The sequence below is a fragment of the Miniopterus schreibersii genome (genome assembly GCF_964146895.1).
Source record: "Miniopterus schreibersii genome assembly, chromosome: 2".
NCBI classification, from domain to species: domain Eukaryota; kingdom Metazoa; phylum Chordata; class Mammalia; order Chiroptera; family Miniopteridae; genus Miniopterus; species Miniopterus schreibersii.
The window spans coordinates 52,188,010-52,213,367 of record NC_138102.1 but is presented as its reverse complement, the minus strand read 5'-3'; the positions used below and the strand labels follow the sequence as shown (position 1 = coordinate 52,213,367).

The 25,358-nt window shown below is 39.1% G+C and overlaps 1 protein-coding gene across 22 annotated transcripts in view; it reads left to right on the top strand.

Moving 5' to 3' along the window:
• LMO7 (LIM domain 7) overlaps positions 1-25,358 on the top strand; it is a gene marked incomplete at its 5' end in the record, with an annotated part of 204,614 nt that overhangs the window by 82,453 nt on the left and 96,803 nt on the right. For all 22 annotated transcript variants that reach the window (XM_081130641.1, XM_081130631.1, XM_081130634.1 and 19 more), the window contains one exon: positions 1,279-1,348. In XM_081130641.1, the coding sequence (XP_080986767.1) occupies positions 1,279-1,348 (70 nt within the window). The remainder of the gene's footprint in view (positions 1-1,278; positions 1,349-25,358) is intronic.

The following is a 25,358-nucleotide window of genomic DNA, read 5'->3' as shown; positions in this document are numbered from 1 at the left end:
GTTGAAGGAGTGACATTCCACAAGTGTCAGATTTTTTTTTTCTTTTCTATCATCCATTGTGAAGAGACCAGTAAATTAAGAATGTTTGGTTCTTTCTCCTTTATTTGCTTTCCTAGTGGAGCTCTGTTACAGAATAAATAATTAAAAAAAATTTTTTTGGTGGATGGATTATTGAATAGGAAAGTCACCGTGTCAACTTGTTTTCTGGCAACTTGACACAGTGACTTTGTTGACTGACTATTAATTAACCAAACTAGAATTAATATAAAAGCATTATTATAGTATTAAATTTCTGTGGCCTGGCACTGTATTAGTGAAGCACAAAAAAATAGAATTCACATGAACCTAGATTTAGAACCAAAAAGTGTACTGTAAGTTGTAGTCATCAAAGCTGTGTTCTTTTTTGGTGTTCTAGAGTGTGGAGACATAGATCTTTGTAGGTTGTCATAGCAACTTAAATTTGTTCAGTATTAGATTCTGAGGTAACTGTTAGCCTGTTTTTGGGAGCTCTGGTACATTTAATTTTTCATTCAGTCATTTTGCTATGGTAACAGAGCAATCAGTCAAGGACTTAAATGAGTTACCAATAAGAGCTAGTTGGCTATTAGGATGAGTTCCACTGCACCCTTTAAATATGGCAAAATAGACTATACAGCTTTGAAACTACTTGTAAAAATAAGGATCGGTTTCCATTCGGACATTAAAATGTCCACATAAATATACATATACCTATATGTATATGAACTCTAAAAAGAACCTATGAACATTATTAATTACTTGTAGCTGCATTAATTCATTTTTGTTTTTTATTCTCCATATAAAGGGGTAAATATGAATAAATAGTTCTATCAGTCTTCACATAAATAAAATAAGGATCAGTTTGAGAGAAAAAAAATCAATGAAAATGATTAATAGAACCAAGTATTCTTAGGACCAAGTGAACTAAATTATAATGAAGAGATTCTTAAACTAGTAATTTTGCAACAAACAGATGTTACTTTTCTTTAATAGATGGGGAGCTCACTATTTTAAGGACCTGGCTTTGGATAGAGAAGTGTGTCTCTTAAGCTCTAAGAGGACCGCTCACTGTTTTTTGCAGCACTGTTCTGTTTCTTGAATTGTTTTCTCAGTAGTTTTCTTTCTGTTGGGCTCTTGGCTCTGAATAACATATTGGGGACGGAATAGTGACATATATTATTTTTGAGAATGTTGAAAAGAACACTGAATTGATATTGGCATTCTTGTAATTGCATATCTTATTTCTTTATTCACTTTCAGTTTGATTAATAAGCTTAAACCTGGTATCATTAAGAAGATCAATAGACTGTCCACACCAATAGCAGGTTTGGTAAGTACTAAATTACCTTCAATACTAGACCTCTTTATTCTTAAAATGTTAAAATATAGGCATAGATAGGTTTTCTTATCTGGGATTATTAAAGAAATTAGGTTTGGGGTTATTTGCTCAAGGAAAGTGTGTTTTGTGATGTTCTCCTTACACCTTTAGTACCTTTAGTACCTGTCTCTGTTTCCCTTCAGCTGGGAGGTTTTATTTTATTTTTTCGTTTGTTTTGATTTCTGTGCCCTCAAACTTCATATATCCCCATTCTTGGCTATTTCTTCCATAAATTGCATTTGTTTAGAATCACATTCCTTTGAAGCTCAGCCTGCATACATTGTTTGCTGGTTGACCACAGTTTAGGGAAACTGTCCAAAGTTTACCAGTTGTTTCGTTTCTGGTACTTCCTGTTTATGCATTACCCTCGCTCAGCATACAGACCTTGGAGTATATCTGCAAAATGCGCAGGACCTACCAGCTCTTTTACTTTATGTAATAGGTTTCCTACCAACATCCTATGTGACGTGAGACATGTTTTTCTTTTTCCCTCAGTAATATTATCCAGAAAATGACTATGGATGATTTCTTAGATTTTTAGCTTTAAATTTGGAATTTTTCATATGAAAAATACCCCACACCATCATTCTATAAATATTTTGGTAGGTCAAGACACTGAGTAAGGTGGAGCCATGTCTTTGGAAATAAGTAATTTATAATTAAATGTAAATGATGGATAATATTCAAAATGTTAGCAATACCTGAAAATCAAGGTTGGTGATAGAATTCAGTTAAAACATTTAATTTCGCCTGGCCGGTGTTGCGCAGTGGTTGAGCATCAGCCCATGAACTAAGAGGTCACTGGTTCAATTCCCAATCAGGGCACATGCACGGGTTGTGGGCTTGATCCCCAGTAGGGGGCGTGCAGGAGGCAGCTAATCAATGTTTCTCTCATCAATGTTTCTCTCTTTTCCTTTCCCTTCTTCTCTCTCTAAAATCAATTTAAAAAACCCATTTAATTTCACAAAACACTAAGTTTAAGAGCTAATAATTAGAATGTAAGGGTGGAAAAAACATATTCTCTTTGGAATAGTCAAGCTGTGCTTATAATACATTAAGGAACCTTCCATTTGGCCACAATGTGTATACAGATGTTAAAGGCATGAAGAATTAAATGTAGCAGTGCCAAAATATCTGGGTTTGCAGCTGTCATAAAAATCTCCGCAGTGGGGCCGGGAGGAGGGGGTGATAAAGGGTAAAGGGGCTCAAATATGTGGTGATGGAATAAGATTTGACTTTGGGTGGTGGGCACACAATGCAATATAGATGATATATTATAGAATCATGCACTTGAAACTTATGTAATTTTATTCACTAATGTCACCCCAATAAATTTAATGTTAAAAAAAGCTAAAAGAATCTCTCATCATAATTTTGATAGGAATGAATTGTTTGCAGAGTGTTTTTTATTAGAAAATATCTGTCTAGCAATATATGACTATGTATAGGAATTCTAGTAATAGAGTGCATTGGAAAGTATTAAGGAGAATTAAAGAAATTTGGTTTTGAAGTTTTTCTAGGAAGAATATTTGGTATAATAAACTAAATAAGCTTTATATGAAAATAACTTATGAAATAACTTCTGTGAAAATTAAAGGTTCGAATTGTTTTGAAAGTACTCTCTGTCTTTTCAAGTGACTTGAGTTATTTTTAGATAGTTTAACACTTAGAATTTAAATTGTCAATTCTTGGATCGATTGCATGAATTTTAAATGAAATTAGCTCTTGATCTCAAATACGCTGCATATTTGGAATGCTTGAATTGTGGTGGTTTGTTGTTGGCCACTAGAGGTTTAATTCAATCTTCTGATTCTGTGATGAGATGAAATCACAAATGTAATTTTAAATCCAAAGATCTCTCCAAATGTTTCTATTTTAAGCATCAGAAATTCTATCTGGTTTGGATTTTATCTCTAGAAACTAAAATGAAATGCATTTCCGGACTATTAAATAGGATAATTTCCCAAATACAGGACAATAAGCATTTTCAATTGAATGTAGGAGCTTAAGTGTGACTGTGACCTCAGACTGGGTAAAGCCCAATTGATTTGAAGTGATTATCATGCCTCATTTGATTCCTTCCTCTGGTGCTTGTGTGGCAGGATGGTAATAGCAAACCTCAAAGCCTTAATTTCAAGTGTGAATTAGAGCTCCAGCATCTATCTAGTAGAGTTGTTATGAGGATGGAGATGGATGATCTATATAGATGGTCTGACACACAGACATTCAATGAATGCTCTTTCATAGCACATTCATTCTTTTAACAAATAATGTGATGCTTATTGGGTCAAAATTTTTTCTAGTTTGTAGGAATATATTAGAGGAACAAAGACAGATAAGGACCTTACCTTCAAAGTGCTTACATTCTAGTGGAGAAACAGGGATCAGGCAAATTAATTAACAAATGAGCAAGGAAGCATCAGATAATAAATGTTTTGCAGAGAATCACAGTAGATCATGACTTTGACATCCATGAGCAGTTATAGTAGGACTATGAAGATTGACCTCTAATAATTCTTCAAGAAGTATGTCAGCCCTGGCCGGTGTGGCTCAATTGGCTGGAGTGTCATCCAGTACACTGAAAGGTGGCAGGTTCAATTCCTGGTCAGGGTACATACCCAGGTTGTGAGTTCGAGCTCCAGTTGGGGCATGCACAGAAGGCAACCGATTGATGATTCTCTCTCTCTCTCCCTTCCTCTCTCTAAAATCAATTAAAAAAAAAGAAAAGGAGTATGTCAAAAGGCTTAGATTTTGACATTTATAGAAGAAGGATGAAGAAGCTAAGCCAGACTCTTCATATTAGTAATTTTTGAGTTCATAGCACTTAACATAGTGGCTGATACATATAGGAGATCAAAGATTTTTAAGTGAATGAATAAATAAGATTTCCATTGTGAAAAATTATAGGCTCTAAAATTAGGTCTTTGGTGGGATAATGTTATAGATTTAATTGTACCCCCCCAGGGAAAAATATAATGTATTGAACTTCTAAAATCCACTACTTTAGAATGTGACCTTATTTGGGAATAACGTTGTAAATGATGTAACTAGTTAAGATGAGGTCATACGGGAGTAGGGTGGGTGCCTAATCTAATATGACTGGTGTTTTTATGAGAAGATGGCTACATGAAGACAGATACACAGGAAGAGTACCATGTGACAACTGAGGATTGCAGTGATATATCTACAGGTCAAAGACTGCCGGCAAACCCCCAGCAGCATGGAAGAATTCCCCTACAGGTTTCGTAAGAAGTCTGGCTTTGTGGACACCTTGATTTTTGGATTTTTGGATTTCTTCTTCCAGAATCTCTGTTGTTTTAAGCCACCAACTTTGTGGTACTTTGTTACGGCAGCTCTAGGAAACTAATACTCACAGGTAAATGCTTTAGTTAACACATGCTTTTCTGAAAAACTTATTATTTTGAAATAAATATAGATTCACAGAAAGTTGCAAAAAACAAAAACCCCAAAAACCCACAAAACGAACAACCAGTACAGAGAGCTTCTCTGTGCCCTTCACCCATTTTCCCCAGATGATAACATCTTGCATAACTGTAGTACAGTATTAAAACCAGGAAATTGACATTGATGCATCCAAAGGCGTTAATCAAAATTCACCAGTTTTACATGCAAGTGAATGCTTTTATAGTGACAAAGACAGGAGATGCTTTTAAACTAAGTGAGATGTAGAGTGTTTTATTTTAAGGATTTTTCAGATAATTCTGTTAATCCAGTGCTCAACATAAACATTCCACATGATTACTTTTTTCCTGTTGGGAATGGTGTCTCCTAGTTGAGGTTCTTAAGAGAGAAATCTGAATAGATCAGATTACCTTTTCATTCAAGGCTACAGATATTATGGCCAGCCTGTGCATGAGTTCCTTGAAAAGAAAGTCATCTTGGCCAAATGGGCTGTGGTCAGGAGTGCTGGTTCCCTTCATGTGTATGGATTGACATGGATTCTGTAAATGATGTTTGTGTGGGGTAGATACATCAATTTAAGTCAAATACAGTAGGAATTACATAATTTCTGTGTAATACTTTGTTAACCTGAGTGATTATAATACTCCAAGCCTCCTCTTCCATTACCCCTTTCTTATTTTCTTTCCTGCAGCTATAACTTTTCCATTTCATGTCAGTTACCATGAATATTTAGCTTGGAAGCCATGACAGTGGATTTACCTTTGCACCTGTGTGAAAAACATGAGCAATGACAATACAGAAAGAGATGTTTAGATAATTTAGAAATATATTGACTGCTTTGCTTGAAGCATTCATGATTATTATTTATTTGGGAAGGCAGTAACCATGTTCCCAAAGAGCTTTTCTTACTTGACAGAGATTTATATTATAAAAAAAGTAATTTCCCCTTTTCTGTTCTTTCTATTCTTTACTAAGCCATACTAGAAAAAAAATTCTAACCCAGGAGTTTGAGTCTTCCAAAAAATTAGCTGGTGTTAATTGTGGGTATGTTTAAAGCAATGAAACTCAAAATGAAAATTTTATTTGGGAATAAAAAAATTCAACCCCAATACAACACCCTGAGAAGCAGGCAAGATAATTCTTTTTTTTTTTCAATTAAATTTTTTTCAATTACACTTTACATTCAGTATTATTTTGTGCAAGCAAGATATTCTGGTGGTGAAACCATTGGACCAGAATAATGTTTGCCATATGATGTGTTAGTGTGCATGAAATACAGTATGTGTAGAGAACATCACATGTTATTAACCCTAAGACTTATGGTCATCTTGGACCCATAATGATTTATTTTTATTTAGCTAAAGAAGGTTTCTCAACCTTGGCCCTAATGACTATTGACATTTTTGGCCAGGTAATTCTTTGTGGGTGTCTGCCCTGTGCATTATTGAATGTTTAGCAGCATCCCGGGCCTCTACTCACTAGATACCAGTAGCATCATGCCCCAAACCTCCATTCGTGAGAGCTAAACATATCCCTTGATATTGTCAATGATCCTTGGTTGAGAACCGTTGAGCTAAGGAATCAAGGAAGTAAGTACTACCCCTTCATGTGGGCTAGTTTGCCAGACGACTGTCGGTTTGATTGATCTGCTCATGCTTGCCATCTCAGTTGCCATGCCCTTTGAAAAAGCAATGGCATTTCAGAAAACTTGGTTTGAACCAAGTGAATGTTTGTGTGAATGTTTGTGTCTTATCAGTGGGCTTAATAGAAAAAACCTCAATATATCCACACTTGCATCAAAAATATGGGCTGAATGCGAACTTCTTTGCCCTAAAGTGTTCCTCTTTGAGATTACTTTGGAGAGTGGAATGGGTAACGTTTGTCTGCAGGTTGTCTCCTCATTCAGGAATGCTGTAGAATACAGGAAATGCAAAGACACCAGCCAGCTCAGCAGCTGGATTTGTCAGTTTACCTCGCCTTCATAATGGCTACTTCAAGAAATAAGACAAGTTTATGGGTCGTTCTAACTGCTGTTTCTCAAAAGTTTATTAGCGGTTAACATTCTTGTACCTGTACGGGATGTCAGCAAAGTAGTGCAAGCTCGTTTGTGTCAAGGTCACTGTTGAAACACCAGTGTTTCCCTTCCAGCAGGAATAGAAAATTCACCTAAGAAATCAGCTATGCAATTTAAATATTCTTATCCAGATTTTATCATGTGCTTTTTCTAAAAACCATTATCAGGCAGGGACTATATTTATCCCATTCTTTTCCCCAGGGATACAGGAGCCAAGGGGGTGGGAAGAGGAGAGGTTTGTGGGACACTGAGCTTGTGAGCTTTTTCTATAAATAAAACCAAATAAACACAAATAAAATAAAATGTGAGACCTCAAGATGGAGTGTTTTCAGGGGGAGAAAACCCACTCTCTTTCCTCTTCTTTCTCATCCAAGTTGAAATAATATAAGTACAAATATAACTACTATTTTCATTCAAGGGTAGCACTTTTCTGGGTAGGAGGCAGAAAGAAATTTTGTTTGGTTGAAGAGAAAACACTCAAAGAATAATAGAATGGAATATGAAACTGGGTAAGCAGCAATATCTGTATTGCTTGCAGCTGTGGTAACTGAGGGTTGTTTGCTGCTGGTCAAACCCAGTGTGTGTCTCAGAGGGAATATAGTTGATAAGCAAGATATTTTTGTGAATATATTTGGATGTTGATGTGTAGAAAACACTGATAACAAGTGACAGCATGGGAAGACGGTATTGTAGAGCTAGTTTAAAATAACCATTTAATAGTAAGATCAATAGTGTTTTTTTCTGTTCCTGAATTTCCTGAATTTTATTGCTGACTTGATACATTTGCTTGAGTAGATCTTTCACATAGTGAATTTGGGAGAGGCTTTCACCAAGCAAATTCCTTTGGATTCACTCATCCTTGCCTGTCTGATTGCTTAGCCAGTAAGAGCAGCATTCATACAGCTTCTGGCTGCCATGATCTCCATCTCCACATGGATGGGGAACAACCCTGAGGTCCCCCTCATCACACTGCTCTGCCTCAACTCTGACTTAGTTTTCATGTTCTTGATTTCCTCACAATTGATAAATAATGAAAGCTAGATGTTTCTATAAATTATCATGCTCTTGAATGTTTGTTCATTTTACAGCTATCACTGTATTGGAACAATTTTATATACGCTGCATCAGACCTTGGTATTTAATTGAATTAAAAGGTAGTTTTCTTCTGTTTCTTCTATTGCCTACTGGAGACAGTGAAGGTTAAATGATATTAATAAACTTGATTACAACACTTCAACTGTGGTCTCATGATTAAAACTATGCTAAAGAAATGTTTTTATTTTAAAGGAAAGGCGGAACCATTGTACAAGTTGTGTAATTGTGTCTCAAACACTAAAATGTAAGCTATTCTTATATTACTAGCTTGTCAGTCTCATTTTTTTCTTTATAAAGGAAACACCAATAACAAAAACATGGAGTACTTTTTCTTCCTAATTAAGGTATAGGAGAGACCTATAGTATTGCCATTATTAATGTGTTGTTTACACTTGTGTAAGAAATTATAGCATAAAAGCTAGGCATTTACTAAAAATAAGGCCGTTTGAGAAGATCCAAGGTGGTGGCAGACTGAGTGGAAGCTACACTGACACTCTCCCAGGACCAAACTGGAATTATAACTAAAATACAGAAAAACCACCCTGAGTAATCAACTGCAACTGAAGACAAGCTGGAGAGGACCCTCATAACCAAGGATGAAAAGTGGAGACCACATAGAGACTGGTAGGAAGTGCAGAGGGGAGAGAGGGCTGGCTGGGCTCCCACAGGCAGTAGCTGAAGGTCCAGAGGGATATCTCAGCTGTGGGGGTTCCCGCTGAGAACTCTGGGGCCCAAACCCCAGGCTGGGCTTCCCAGCCAAGAGCACCAGAACTGAGGAAGGTGCCCACATAACATCTGGCTGTGAAAAACATCTGGGTTTCTGTCCGCCAGGGAGAGAGAGAGCTGGAAATGCAGCACTCTCTTAAAGGGCCAATGCACAAAGTTTTGTGTGCAGCCATTTACCTTGGGCTCCAGCGGAGGAAAGGCAGAGTGGACTAGAGCAGTGTGAGGAGAATCCAGGGGGACTGGCTGGGGGAATAGCTCTCAGAGGGCACCCATCTGGACCCTGGTGCGGAGTCATTCCCTCATACTGCAGAGGACATCTTTCTCAGACAGACATTTACCTTCCAAGTAGCTTTTGCCGGTGGTAGTGGTGGGGCACAATTTCCCCACCCTGCTGGAAAACATCTGGCCCCACCCTGTAGAGTTTCTACAGCCTGAGGCTCATTAGGAGACTGAATAACAGCCTCTGGGTGTTTTGAGTCTTTGCCTGATTTGCTTTTGGACCTAGGGCTTGGAGAAGCAGACATTGGTGCATATCTTGGTCCTGTCCAAATACACATAACCCCAGCAGAGGAAACCAGAAGCTGTGGAGTGTGGAAAACTTCAAACAGGGTACTCAAGGCCAGTCACGAATAGCATATGACATTGGCCTGCACCAGACATCCTCCAAAAGACTGGGAGTCCTAGAAGATCTACCTAATACATAGAAACAAATCCAAACAGGCAGCCCAAGTGGGGAGACTAAAAAACAAGCCCCAATGAAAAAACAAAATAATTTTCCAGAAGAAGAGCTAAATGAAATGGAGATAAGCAATCTATCAGATATAGAGTTCAGAATACTGATCATAAAGATGCTCAACAGAATGAAAAAAGATATAGAAAGTATGAAGGAAATTAAGAAGGACATAGTAGAAATAAAAAAAAATTGGAAGGAATGAACAGCAGATTAGGGGAAACAGGATCGGATCAGCAAATTAGAAGACAGGGTAAAAAAATATCAGAGAATCAAGAAGAAAATACAGTTAAAAAACAGGAGGACAGTCTAAAGGAGCTGTGGGACAACATGAAACATAACAATATGTGCATCAATGGAATGCCAGAAGAGGTCAAAAGTAAGCAAGGGTTAGAGAACCTGTTTGAAGAAATAATGGCAGAAAACTTCCTTAACCTGGTCAAGGAAAAAGTCACACAAGTTCAGGAGGCACAGAGAATCCCAAGCAGGAAGAACCCAAAGAGGTCCACACCCAGACACATCATAATTATAATGACAGAAATTCAAGACAAAGACAATTGAAGGCAGCAAGAGAAAAGCAATGTTACCTACAAAGGAACTCCCATAAGGCTGTCAGCTGATTTCTCATCAGAAACTCTACAGGCCAGAAGGGAATGGCATGAAGTATTCAAGGTAATGCAAAACAAGGATCTGAAGCCAAGAATACTCTATCCAGCAAGGCTATCATTCAAAAAAGATGTTGAAATAAAGAGCTTTCCAGACAAAAAAAAAAAAAAAGGCTAAAGGAATTTGTCACCACCAAACCAGCATTGCAAGAAATTTTAAGGGGACTGATGTAACAAGAAGTTGAAATAGAGAGAATGAGAAACATAGGCATAAAGAAATAAAATGGCAATGGATAAATACCTATCAGTAATAACCTTAAATACAAATGGATTAAATGTCCCAATCAAAAGACATAGGGTAGCTGAATGGATAAGGAAACAAGACTCGAATATATGCTGTCTACAAGAGACCCACCTCAGAAGAAAAGACTAACACAAGCTGGAAAAGAACCCAAAAAACTTCTGGAGGGCTTTAAAGGAGAGATCGACAGGAATAGAGTCATAGTAGGGGACGTTAACACCCCATTGACTTTACTGGATAGGTCTTCCAGACAAAAATCAACAAGGAAACAGTGACTAAGTGGTATACTAGATCAGATGGATTTAATTGACATTTACAGAACATTCCACTCCAAAGCTGCAGAATAGGCATTCTCAAGTGCACATGGGACATTCTCAAAGATAGACCACATGTTAGGACACAAAACAAGTCTCCACAAGTTCGTGAAGATTGAAATCATATTGAGCATCTTTTTTGGACATTTACACGTTGGAATACTATGCAGCTGTAAAAACAAAGGATCCCTTATCCTTTGAGACAGCATGGTGCGACCTGGAGAGTATTATGCTAAGTGAAATAAGCCAGTCAGAGAAAGACAAGTGTCATATGATCTTACTCATGTAGACTCTAATAAACAAAATAAACTGATGAACAAAATAGGTCCAGAGACATAGAAGCATGGAACAGAGTGACGAATGTCAGAGGGAAGGCAGGGGTGGGGAGAGATTAACATAAGAATTTATATGTATATATGCATAACCCATGGACACAGACAATAGTGGGGTGAAGGCCTGGGGGGAGGGATACGGGGGGGAGGGGATCAATGAGGGGATAAAGGGGACACTTGTAATACTTTAAACAATACTTTAAACTTTCTTTTTTTAAAAAAAGCCATTTTACACAGTGCAAATGACATTTTCTATGGTTGTATTTTAATTTAAATAAATATTTTTTTCTAATGTATATTTTACTGGAATTTCTGTGGATCGCCATCTGTATTTTGATATAGTTTGGGGTTATCCAATAATCAAGACTGAGAAAACAAATTGAACGGGAAGTGTACATTGGCTGTCTTCAAAGTAACAAATAGTAGATATTAAATATCCAAATGCCTAACATCGCATAAATGGTATATAAGTAAGTCAATAATGGTTGTTATTTATAAAGCATTTTTAGGAGATTTCTTCAAGAGACTCCTTGTCTCTCTACTTTTCCCCAACTCCCAATTAAAGATAAGTATCACCAAGAGTGTAAACTTAAAAGCTTAATGTCAACTTTGAAGTTGTTTCCAATACCCTCATAATGATGCAGCACAGTAGATCAGGAAACTCCTGTTTTATTTCCAGCCACAACCTCTTAGTCACGGCATTGACACAAGTTTAGGAGCTCTTCCCTAGAGTGCCAAAACTTACTTGTTTTTAAATCCAAGATGAACATTTATATGCTGACTTTCAGCCTTGAGGGCAATCTTGTTTTTAAACATTAATGAATTAGAATTCTTAAAGCAACACTATAATTAACTTGTGGAGTTTTAAAAAATGATTTAAAGTAGGATTATATCATACATGACAGTTTTATTCAAATACAAAAACATTTGGAACATCTTTCTTTCTTTTGGCACCTTTTGTTATGTAGAAATTGGAAAGAGAAAAGCAAAGGAGGTAATAAGAAATAGAACCCAGTGTAAGACTGGTATGAGGGCCTTGGTTACTTGATGGGTTTTAGGTTCATGACTATCCTTCCCTTCCTAAAAATGTTTATTGAACACCTACTATATGCCAGGTACTGTTCTGGGAATTTGGGACACACCCACAAATAAGACAGAGAAAGTTCCTCTCTAATGGAGCCCAGTCAATAGGTCATTAATAACCTGTCAGGTGCCATTAATTACAATGAACAATATGTAATACCCTGTCAGTTACCAATAATTACACTGAAAAAATAAAGTCAGTGGGTAGAGATTGATTGTGTGCATGTATAAGAAGGCTCTCAGGGACACCTTATTTCTGGAGTTGACATTTGATCAGGGGAGTGGATGAAGTGAGGGAATGGGAAGATATGGGGATGGGTGGGAGTTTTCTAGTCAGAAGGAAAAGAGGTGTATTAAGGGAGGAAGAAGGTGGACCAGCAAGGAGCTGAGTGAGGTGGAGAGGTAGGCCCCAAGGTTTTATAAGGCTTCATGGACTTTGGTGAATAGATTGCATTTTATTTTAAGTGTGATTGGAAGCCATTAGTGGCTTTGAAAGCAATTAAATTTGTTAGTGATAATTGGTTACCTATGGTAAAGGATACACATCGGTGAATATATTAAATATCACTGAATTGTACACTTTAAAATGGATGAATTGTTGTATGCTATGTAAATTCTATGTCAAAAAACCTTTAAAAATATCATTGCTTGGTGTGTGAAGAATAGACTAAAGGAAATCGAGAAGCAGGAAAGCCAGTTAAAGAACAGTTTCAGTAGTTGTGCTGATTAGTTTTGTGTCAACTTGACTGGGCCATGGAGTATCCAGATATTTTGTCAAACATTACTCTGAGTGTGTCTTTGAGGGTTAACATTTGAATTGGTTGACTGAGTAAAGCAGATTTCCCTTCTTCATGTGGGTGGGCCTTAACTAATTAGTTGAAGGCCTGGCTAGAACAAAAAGGCTGACCCTTCTATGCGTAAGAGGAAACTATTGTGCCTGACTGGATGACCTGGAACATTGGTCTTTTCTTGCCTTCAGACTAACCGAAACATTAGCTCCTCTTGAGTCTTGAGCCTGCTGGCTTTTGAACTGAGACTTACACCATCCCATTGGCTCTGCTGGTTCTCAGGCCTCTGGGTGTGGGCTAGAACTAGGCCATCAGCTCTCCTCGGTGTCCAGCTTGTAGACGGGCAGACTGCGGGACTTCTCAGGCTCCATATCACCTTGACTTGGGAACAATGTTTTACAATTACAGTGAGGGAATTTGGGGACTTTCTTGACATAGAAAGGACTAAAAATGAGTCAGCCTCATAAAGTAGGGAGTCTCTGAGGCTGAAAAGCTTAAACCAGATCTGACGATCCAGATAGATCACCTATAAAAGTGATTCTCTGAAGGGGGGTGGGAGCAGCTGCATGAAGGAACGCAGATTCTCAGTGAGCTAGTTTTACTATGTTGTTTTTCTTCATTAAACGTGCTTTATTGCTCCATAAAATATGCCTGTTAGTGTCATTATGACATGTTTCTTTAAGCAATTATTTATTTATTTATTTTACTTTGGAACATAAAACATGACTAATTTGAGGACAAAACTCTTTTCTTTTATTCCCATTCCATCCCCCCATCCCCTACCCTCCACCCCTGGCAGCCACCAATCTGTTCTTCGTCAGAACTTCTTAAGCATCGACTTCAGCATTTTTAAAAACAGTGGATACATTTTAGAGTTCACTTTTGATATAAAGCTTAATTTGAATAATATGCAAGACTGCAGTATTTCATGCTGCAGTTTGACAGGGCCTGTTATTGCTTCTGTGTAGTTAATTGCCACCTGAGTTGATTAAGTATTTCAATAACTAGCATTTTACCAGAGCTCTCAGCCCTCATTCCTTTGACCTTGTGCCGCTCTGTCTTGCCAATCTCAGCTCTGTCTCTCTTCGTCCGGTGTTTGCTCTCATTCTGCCAAGCAGTGCTGGAGCAAAATCAAATCACCAAGCTTCTGGCATAATTATCATGGATAATCTCCTGAGCCCTCTGTGTCACTTGGCAGTTCCCTTTAAGCATTCCCAGTTGGTTCCCATTCCTGTTTTCACATGTGACAAGATCTTACTGCTCTCCTTAGTTCCTTGCTATTAGCCAGCAGATGATGGAGCCTTTTTCTTTGTAGTGAAATAAGGACCCAAGAAAAACTTTCAAAAACAACCTCCCCCCCCCAAAAAAAATACTAGCTGCTTATTTTTCTCACAAATAGCTATTGAAGTTGGATCTCTGAGTGTTGGCCTACATAACATAGTCATAAAATGTAAGTATTACTTCACAGCTTACATTTATTAGGTAAGTCATAAAATAAAAGATGAATTCTCCAAAATAATAAAAAAAAAACTAGTGTCAGCTGATCAAAATTGTGACTAAACTGCTTTCTTAATGGAAACTGGATAGTTAAAATGCAAATTTGGATATATTGTAAGTTACTCTGCTGCTTGGGAGTTGTTTTAAGATAATTTTGAGTGACCACAATTAGCTTATAAGAACAGAATTCAAGTATTTTTGATGATGACCTAATGGTGAACTCTGTAATCTCTAGGTGCTTTATGTTCACACTAAGGAGAAACACTGCTTTAAGTCACATTTGGAAATATTTTTCTTATATTGTTCTTTGCCAGAAAACATATGTCTACAAAAACTCAAATCCCTGGAAGATCTTAGAATGTGGGTTCTAATTCAGCAGGTCTGGGGTGGAGCCAGATAGTCTGCATTTTCTTTGTTTGACCTTTCCCCCATTTTAATTATTCTGCTTATTTTCTGTTATAAGAAAAAGAAAGTTTATCCCACAGTGTCCTGTATTTTCAAAGCTCAAAATAACATTATTTGCATCCTAGGGATCTATTGTTGTAGCAGGACCTATCTTTTCAGCTCACGCCAGCTTTTGCCCTAATAATAATACTTCCTGCATCAATTGTTTCTCATCTATGAACCAATGTCAAGACATCATAGACAGTTCACGATAATTTAACACAGATGTAACAGCTTCTGGGTGGATTCTTTATTTATTGTTCAAACCGTTCACACAGAATGGAATAAAATTTCATGCTTTTAAGTTCCGCATATAAACAAGATGCTGAGAAAGTCTTTGCCCTCTTCCGCAGAGCAGCAGAGAGCTCTGTTTCATGAATGACAGCACAGTTAAAGCTAAAGTAAAAGTTTGAAAAAAATCCCTTTTACGGTACTCTCTCAAATAAAACAACAAAGATAAATAATAGATTCTTTTCTTGCTAGCCAGAAGTGTTTCTATTTATTTGGGCTTTGAAGTTCAGTGTTCCCCACATCTGTGTGCATACATGTGTCTTTATATGTGTATAATCTATGCAGTGTAGTAGCCCCTAATCTTTTCAATTTATTTGTCTAATCATTAAGCCACTTAACCAATGGGAATACTAATCTGTCACACTGAACAGCTTTACATAATTGCTTTTATGAAATATGAGGAATCTTTCACATTTATGTGGCATGTAAAGGACTGAAATATTATGAAGCTTTTTATTTTAAAGAATGTGCCTCTTAATAAATTGACTTTCTGAGTTCCAGAGGAAAAGTCCCTTTTACAAAATTTCTAAAACTGACTTGAAGCAGAAAGAATGTCTTCTGATTTGGCCAAAAATATGCTGTGTAGTTTATATCATTTAAAATTTGAAGGATAAGTCTATAGGGTATACATTGTTGTCAGTTGTTTCAACCAAACTAGTAAGTGTTCGTTGAAGTGTCTCCACTTGACCAGCAGAGGGCACTTTACATACCTTACTTCGCTTAGGGAACAAATGCCGATGACGTAGAAACAGTTTTTACCCCATATTAGGAAAGAGCCCTGCAGATTTCTTTTTGAAATTCACAAAAATATAGAAAACATAGGCTCTGGCTAGGCAGCTCAGGTGGTTAGAGCATCTTCCTGATTCACCAAGGTTGCGGGTTTGATCTCCAATCAGAGCACATACAGAGGTACCTTGGTTTTCGAATGTAATCCATTCTGGAAGACTGTTCGGTTCTGAAATGTTCAAAAACCGAGGGATCCACAGCCGACAGCTAGGCCTCAGGATCTTGCCCTCAGTGGAAGCCATGGGGCATGTTCAACTTCCGAGGGTGTTTGAAAACCGAAGCATTTACTTCTGGGTTTACGGCATTTGTAACGCGAAATGTTCGTCAACAGAGACATTTGAAAACCGAGGTACCACTTTATAAGAAGCAACCAATGAATGCATAAAATAAGTGGAACAACAAATTGATGTTTCTCTCTCTCTCTCCTTTCCCCTCTCTAAGATCAATCAATTAAAAATATATATGAAAAATATGGACTGTAGCACAGGGCTTCATGTAGAGTGTTCTTTGCATGTGTGAAGTCAAATAGGGAGGGTATGTGTTGTATTGACCTTCTGCTCACTTCTTTCCCCCCTTTTTCCCTTTCCCTGCTCAAGAATGGGATTGGGTTGAAACTTTTTACATGTAGTACAGAATCCATTTTCAAATCATTTGGTTGATTTTTATCTTTTCTGCTCTGTATTCACTCTTCTGTACAGAAACCTGGGGCATCGCAACCAAGGCTATTTCATCCTGTTTAAAAGTAGAAATTACAATTAAACTATCAGAAATGCTCTTAGATGGAGCTGCCCCTGTTGTCACTGAGCTGCATTGTTTCCATTCTTCTAGGAAGAACGTTGGAAAAATATTGTGCCCTATTTGGTTTTGGCAAACTCACTAGCCTGAGGTGTGCTGTGAAGGGAAAAACATAAGTCTTTCTGAGTTGAAATATAGTTGTTTACATCCGTTTTCATAAGAGGTGGTTAAGACATCTTTTTCTATAGGGCCTAAAACTACTAACTTTCCTTTAAAAGGCTCTAATTTTTGCAAAAGCATTAGTGTCCTAGACAGACAGGTGTCTGTCCCATTTTTTCTATTCTATTGGCCTCAGTTTAGTGTCAGAAAGATTAGAAAGGATTGTGTGTGCATGTGCTCACAGTTTTTTAAGTTAACAAATACTTTTTTTTTTAATACTCACCAGAGGATATTTTTCCATTACTTTCAGAGAGGGTGGAAGGGGGAGAGAGAGAGAAACATTGATGCGATAGAGACGCATTGATTGGTTACCTCCTGCATGAGCCCCAACTGGGGCTGGGGATTGAGCCTGCAGCTGAGGTACGTACGTGCCCTTGGCCCGAATCGAACCTGGGACGCTCTAACCACTGAGTCAAACCGGCTAGGGCAGTAAATACTTTTCATCCAGTGTTAATAGCCTTTGTCTTCTGTTTCTCTCTCTCCTAGCCTCTGGCTCACTTTTGCTCTCCTTTGTCCTAAAGTTGGCAGATAAAGAGGGAATAGGGCCTTCTAGCAGTGGTCCTCTGAGAGAGAGGTGCACTCAGCGAGTCTTCACCCAGAAAACGGTCATAAACTTTCTGGGTTATGCCGGCCTAATGATCCCTTAGCTGGGGCTTGTGTTTGCTCATGTGTTTTGTTTTACTTTAGCTGCCCCATAGGTGTGATTCCTTGAGCCATTTTCTTCTGTTATTTTTCTGGCTGACCCTGAGCTATGGCTCCCTCCTCAGTTCCAACACTCCGCAGCCGTCGTGGGTTTCCTCACCGTGCCGATGTCGGCCTCGAAGAGGTGGCAGAAGGGCACAGGGTAGGTGAGGTACAGGAGCGGGGACGAGGAGACGTTCTGAAAGTGAGGGTGATGCTGGTCGTGCTGTGCCCAGCAGAAGCCCAGGCACTTAGTGACTCAGCCCGTCAGCATCTGAGTGAGCTGGGACAAGGTGATGAGCGTGGCAAACTCCCAGGGGACTCGGGAACCCACTGCTCGCAAGGCATAGTGAGAGCACATCACGGTGTCATGACCCGGTCCCCCCCAGCACCCACGCCCTTGTAGGCGTTCAGGTGAACAGGAGGCCGGCGGTGCGCTGGTACCAGTGCCGGAAGGTCAGCTTCTGCTCCCTCAGCATAATGAGTGCCCGATCTCCGATTTCGGGAGCTTTGCTTAGCACGAGTATACAAGCCCAGAATTTGCTGACAGGTCCATTGTAAAACTCTGCTCATCAAACGACTGCTTCAGGCCTTTGGCCATTAAAATGTAAGCACCAGTTTCAAGGCCGCGAGGGTCAGAGGCCAGAGCACTAATGGCTTCCCCTTCAAACTTGGATCGTTTGTGCATTAGGCCCCGACTACCAATGATAAAGGCAGAGTACAGAGCAGAACAGGAAAGATTCCTTCCAGTTTTCCTGCATCCGGTGGATGGCTCCATTCTCACTGAACTGCTTTTGGAATTTGCATTCTTACACAGTCAGCACCGACATGCTCACTGGGGCTGGTCTTTGGAGTCGCCGTGTGTCTTCTGTACTCCCCTCCCAGCGCTGGGGCTCTCCTCCCAGCTTCCGCCTCCCCCCAAGGAGGAAACGAATCCGGAGAGTGCGCATTTCTAACGGCTCTCCGCGATGCCGGTGCTGATGGTGCGCGGGTCACACGTTGTTAGCAAGAGGCCAGGGCAGCTATTCTCCACGACAGGCGTCAGCATCACCTGAGTGCTGACTCTGCGAGCTCCCTCTGGTGATTCTGATGTGACTGAGCGGGGATCGTTACTCTAAAGCGTGGACTTAGTTCAGTTTCTCTGCCTTGAACAGTGGTGACCCCCTCCTGATTGCTGGCACATACTTGCTAACTTTTTGGCACTGGTCCATTCCAGAGGCAGAGGAGGTAGGGGCTTTGGTGTCCTATCATACATAGAAAAGGAACTGAGTCAGCAAGTCTCTTGGCCTCAGGACAGATTGATCTGCACCATCATGTGCTCAGATTCAGAGGAACTGGATACTATACTCTCTTTTTTAATTGAAAAAAGTCTTACTTTAAGGAGGCATAGAACATAGAACCTTGCTGGGAATAACAGGCCAAAGTGAGTGCAGGAAGAACGTTGGATTCGTTGACGGGGAGCACATCCAAGGGATTTTCCCAGAGCTTTGGTTTAAGGTGTTGCCTGCATGGCCCTCAGATTACAGCCCTGAGCACAGCTTCACTATTTTTTTCATAATTAGTTAGGATTTGACCGTAAAGCACTCATTTTTTGTTTATGATAGCTCTTGACCTGTACATGTAGGAAACTTTTTCATAAGTGGGTCCAACTGGTTTGATCTCATGAGTAGACAGTTCCTTATTTGTTGAAAATCACCACACTTGAAATTTTAACAGTAAATATACTTTTTTTTAAAGGTCCTCCTAGTAAAAATGAAAGGGACTTTGGGTTGAGTCAGAGCCTCGGGTGGTGTACTATACACTTTAATGAGGATTCAGCCTTTTGTGTAACAAAATGATTCAACGTGGAAGAGAAAATTGTAGATCATAATGCTATTTATGTAAATCAGACTACATAAATAAGTCAACAATATAAAAGACATTTCCATCTTAAGCACATTAGAGAAGGCATCTTTTAAAAAATAATTTATGGAAGTGAAATTTACATAGGATAAATTCAGCCATTTTTAAGGTGACTAAATCACCGTCATTTATAACATTCACAGTGTTCAACCACCAAATATTTCCATCACTCCTAAGTAAAATTTCTTGCCTATTAAGTGGTTTCTCCTCACTTTGTTTTTCCCTTCAATCCTGGCAACCACCAACCTGCATTCTGTCTTTACGGACTTATCTATTCTGAATATCCCATATAAACAGAGTATGTGACCTTTGTGTGTTTTGTTTCTTTTACTTAGTATAATGTTTTGGAGGTTCATCCGTGCCGTAGCCTGTATCATGACTTCATCATTTCTATGGCCGAATACTATCCCATTGTATGGATATACCACAGTTTGTTTATCCATCTATCTGTTCGTGGACATCATAGAGGTTTCTTCCACTGTTTGTTGTGAATAGTGCTATCAGTATGCATATAGGCATACCTCAGAGATATGGGTTCAGTTCAAGACCACTGCAATAGAGTATCACAATAAAGTGAGTTGTGATCTTTTTGCTGGTGGAGGGTCTTGCCTTCAGTTTTTAAAAAATGCAACATCTGCAAAGCTCAACACAGCAAAGTGCAGTAAAACAAGGTGTGCCTGTGCACGTACTTGTTTGAGTACCTCTTTTTGATTCTTTAGCATATATACTTAGGGAGACGGCCTCTTTTCATGGAGAGGTGTGGGAGTGAGTGGGGGATGGGATGTGGAAGAGAATAGTAAAATAAAATAAAAATATAGATTGACTGGTAAGAACTTGTTAAAATATGAATAATTCAACTCTGGGCCCCTGACCCTCTCCCCAGCTACTTCCATTCCTGATAAAAGAGCAAGGAAACCTATGTAGATGATGTGAGAATATATTACTGCATAAGTGCTTTTGGAAGGAAAATGGGATGAAAGGCCCTGATAAGGGAATAGTTACTGAACAGCTATGTTACCATGAGCTTAGTGTTAGAATATTCACGTGGGCCTCGTGTTCTCCTTCTCATAACTCTCTTTTCAAAATTTAGAATGGAGATAGGAGTTAAGACTGCATAGGAATGTATAATTTTGTTCATGTTCAAACCTGGTAAATGGTGGGAGGAAGTAGAACATGGTCCTCCATTTGGGACCAGGAGAATGAGAGTGAGAACTACTCTCCCCACCTTATCTCCTTCTAGAAACGGAGCATCCTAACACTAGAGGGCTCGGGGATGGTAGCTTTGAGAGAAGGGATGGGAAACTTGAGTGGGAAACAAGATTTAGGGTGGCTTTGAGAAGGAGAGCTTTGGCATTTTGGGTGATTCTTGTTCTAATCTTTAGTGTCACTTATTTGCTCTTTAGCCCCTTGAAGTTTACATTCACTAAGGATTTTCCATTAGATTGTCAAATTCTTTGGGCTGTTTTCACTCTTGCCTTGTTGTAGCTCTTACTAGAATCTGACTCTCCCATCTTGAAACTCTCTTTTCCCTGGTTTTCCATGACGTCATTCACTTCTACTTTCCCTCTGATTTCTCTGGTAGCTAGGTTTTTTTGTTTTTGTTTTTCCCTTAACTCTTCTCTTTTTTTAACTGCCTCTTCTCTAGCTTTGCTTTTTCCTTAGGGGGCTTATCCACATCCTTAATTTCAACTACTGATTTTTTGATTTCCCAAACCATATTTTAAGATCAGATACTTTTCATGGGCTCTAAACCCAATTTGTTATTAGCTGGACATCTCAATGTGGATACCCAAAACTCAACATCTCTAAAGCAGTCTATTTTTCTACCCCAAATTAATGACTGTTCGGTATTCTTTATTGTATAAATATTGTAGGCAGCTTCTAAAGTGGTCTCAATGATTCCCACCTGATATTTAGTCCCTTTGACTTATAAATTGTGCCTTATAAACTAGGTGATCTGAAAAGATTTCCAGGTGGAATGTCAAAGTGCTGCCTGGCTTCCTCCTGCTGATTACAGGAAAGTGCGGGGAGCGAAGGTTAGAATGATAAACATGTGGGGCACAGGAATTGCTTGTTTTGAAAATTATCAGCCTCCTTGGTCAGGTGATGCTAGAATTAAGAAATGGCCTTCTGGCAAAGATCAGATTGGGAGCACTGGCAGGCAAACAAGGTCTAAAGATGAAGCTGAGGGTGTGGTTCTTTTCAGATCTTAGAAAGATCCAAAGTGGAGCCTTGGGAATTTGTCTAGTCCAGCAATAGGGCTTCTAAGAAGCTTAAGGGTGGTGTTCCTCAGTCATTTCTGCAGACCAAGGTAGAGAAGAGAAGAGCTTATTTTGAAGGGATTTGTGGATGTGGCTTTTTTTTTTTTTTGGTCTAATGGAATGAAGTCCAATAAGATTCACAGAAGACTTAGAGTATTTTTGAGAGAATTGTATTTGCAGAAACACTGTAAACTTAGACTGAAAGGGACAGAGGATTACAAAACTAAGAGACCTTTAGTTCCCCAAATTTTAATGGGGAAGAATCAGACTGAGAAAGCTAACACTGCTGCAAACAGAGGCTACTTTAGAAAGAAATGGAAAAATGATATTTAAGATGAACCAAGGTTCAAAGAGTAAAGCAAAGAAGCATGAAGAAGTATTTACTGGCCTGGAATCCTAATGAATGGCCCACTAATACATGCTTTGCAGGGTTCCAGAATTTCTGTGGCATTCATTTCTCCACACTGGAGTGTCTCCAGTGGTCACCCTACACCTGTCCTCCTATTATATGTTGGGTGGGTGGGGCAGGTATCTTGTCTTTCTAGTTCACTGGCATCCAAGTGGAGAGGAACTGTGCTCAGGGGCTATACTTAAGGAACTATACCCGAGGCACCTTATGCACAACTGGATCTGACTTAGATGATGAGATTCCAGATTGAATTTTCCTCGCCTTGGGAAGGGTTAGTGTACTTTGCATGTGGGAGGGATGTGAGTCATTGGGGCCAGAAAGTGAACTGTGGTCCCCAGTACCCAAGATGGTCCCCCAATAATTCTCATCTGCTATTTATGTTCTTGTATAGTCCTCCCAACATTGAATAGGGATGATCTATGTGAACAGCAGGACACGAGGAAATGATGGCTGTGACATGACGCTAGGTTATGAAACATTGTAGCTTCCATCTTTGCTTTCTCTTGGATCATTGGCTCTATCAAGTGCCCTATGGAGATGTCCATTTCATAAAGAACTGAGGCTTCCTGTCAACAATCAGCTGTGATTTGCCAGTCATCTGAGTAAGCCACCTTAGAAGCAGTTTCTTCAAGCCTCCAGAAAGCCTTCAAGTGTCTGCAGCCCCGCCTGACATCTCACCTAAAACCCAAGAGATCCTTAAGCCACAACCATCAAGTTTAGGCCACTCCCAAATTCCTGACCTTCAAAAACTATGTGAAATTATAAATGTTTGTTGCTCTAAGCTGCTGAGGACAATTTGCTATGCAGCAGTAGATCATCTGTAGAGGTACTACAGCAGGCTAATACAACTCTGGGAATCTTTGTAAATTTTTGTGGCTTCTTCATCTTGCCTCAGTTGTTATAGTAAGTACTGTTCCTGACTCATTAATCTCTCTCTAATTTACCCTTACTCCCTCCACCCCGCACCTGTTAATGACTGCCTTCAAAATTGACTCAAGGCCAAAGGGTGGAGAGGGGATTTGAGAGAATATGAAAATCTTCAGCCATCCTGCTTTTTCTGTTTATATTGTGTTTATTTTTATTCATAGTCATAAAAAAACTTAAATCTAAAAGGAGCTATTTCAGATCTTCAGGGGATCACCTTTTTGGGGGGTTATTTTTGAGAAGCCACTTTTGGTCCTCAGGTGTAGGAATTACAGATGTTCAGAGCGGGCTTTTGACATGAAGTATTTTATGTAAGCTGGGCTATGAAATATTTGTGTGAAGGGTTGGGCTAGGAGGGGCTGGGCTTCCCTGCCCTTGCAGACACTAGTGTGTGCCCTCGGTAATGGCTTACAGGTCCACAAACTAATCACAGATGAGGAAAATGGGGCCAGAAGGTTAATATTTCCAAAGCCACATAGTTAGTTACTGGCAGAGCTAACTTGGAGTCCTGGCTACCTGTCCAATGAGATAAGATGTGTTTCAGATTTGTCCTTTGTTTTTACTTTTATTTACCTTTTCGAGTTTCAAGTGAAAAGATTCCATTAATTGAGGACTGAATGCTTCCCTATTAATATGTTGAGCTGGGTGTGGTTTCTTGATGTTTCACTACATGTGAAAATTTTATAATTTTGTTTCGCCCCTTAGGCAACTCTCTGAAATCGCATAAAATAAATTACCAATGGGCTCATGTCCAGTAAGCATGATTTAGGTTACAATTCTGATTCTAGTCCGACCTGTTCCTGCTGCCTGGGCCAGGGGTGACTTTGTTTATGAGGTTTGTCTGTTTTACATTTGAGCATCATTAAGCTATTTTAAAGATTCTGTTTTTTCATATAAAGGCTTTATTTAAAATTAGAATTTATTCCCATTAATTGTATTTTTTTTTTTTTTTGTCTCCAATGAAGGTTAGTCACTTTATATTTTAAGTGGTTCCTTGCTAAGTACTTTGGGTGGGTTTTGAGGCATGTATGGTTTTCCCTGTCCTTATCGGCCTGTACATATGTGTCAACTGGATGAATGCTGTTATCATGTTTTTATAAAATATGCGAAGAATTATTTTGGCTGTCAGTTCAATAGGTTTACTTTTAGTTTTACTTTGTTTTAATGTTTTAAAACATTTTAAACTTTCAGAACTAAGTTGAATTTGTGGGAAGACTTCTTGTGGATTATTTGTCCCTGTTGGGTATGAGATTTGCATCCTATAGGATTTGGGGTATGGGTAAACCAAGCCATTTACTCTCATCTGCTTGTCTGAGGGCCAGCTATAGAACCATTCATTTCAATCTTTTGGTGATTACAAATAATAGAGTTTCTAGAAGTTATGTGAGCTTACCAACAAAATGACCACTTTTGCTCCCCCTGGAATTTTGCCAAAACATTATTTCCCTTTTTTTCCACATAGGGTCAGATAAAACGCCTTTCATTAAACTGTTCAAGGTTTGACTTATAAGTTTCTTTAATCTTTGACCTCTTATTTAAAATGAATCATGGGTTTCAGCTAAGTAGTTCACACTGCCTTTTACTCATAGTACACTACTAGAATAACCTCCCACCTCTACAAAGCTTTTTTCCCTATGTCCCTGAGTTTCCTAGCAATCAGTATCGCTTTTCTTTTGCTAGACATTTTCTTGTCCTTTCCCTAAATCCTTTCACTCTTGAAGAATCCAAACTGTTAAATGTAGCCTCTTCATCTATTTCTTTCTAACATTTTCTCCCACTTTGCCATACCACCCTGCCTTTTCTCCCTGTGAGGATGCGCTCCTCGACATGGGAAAGGAGCAGTGGCCTCTCTTCAAGTGGTAGGTTGGCTTCTGGTCCCTGCTTGTCTCGGCCAGCTGTCAGGGAAGGAGGTGCGGTTCCAGGAAGGCTCTGAGGCTCACACCACAGATGTGGTGTTGCCAGCATGTGTAAGTGGACAAATGTCTGTTGATGACCTAGGAGCCTGTTCTCTTGCCTGAGAACCCTAACAAAGCAAAGGTAGAGAGTAGGATCATCACAAGCTCAACCCTGTTAAGGGTTTTCTTAACAGGAGTAAAGGTGGAAGGAAGCTCAAGCTAATTCTGGTCACCAACTGTGTGTCTCTGAAATGCTGCTGACTGTAACACAGAATATATTGTAGGCAGTGTCTGTGTCGCAGCTCACGTAAATGAAAAGCATTGGTTTGTGAATGGGTGGTTTTGGTTTTGAAATTAGATATGAGGACAACCTAGATTTTTATTTTCTGGAGGCAGTTCCCGAGGCAGGTTGCAGGGCGTTGAGTAATGTACCACACCTAAACTATG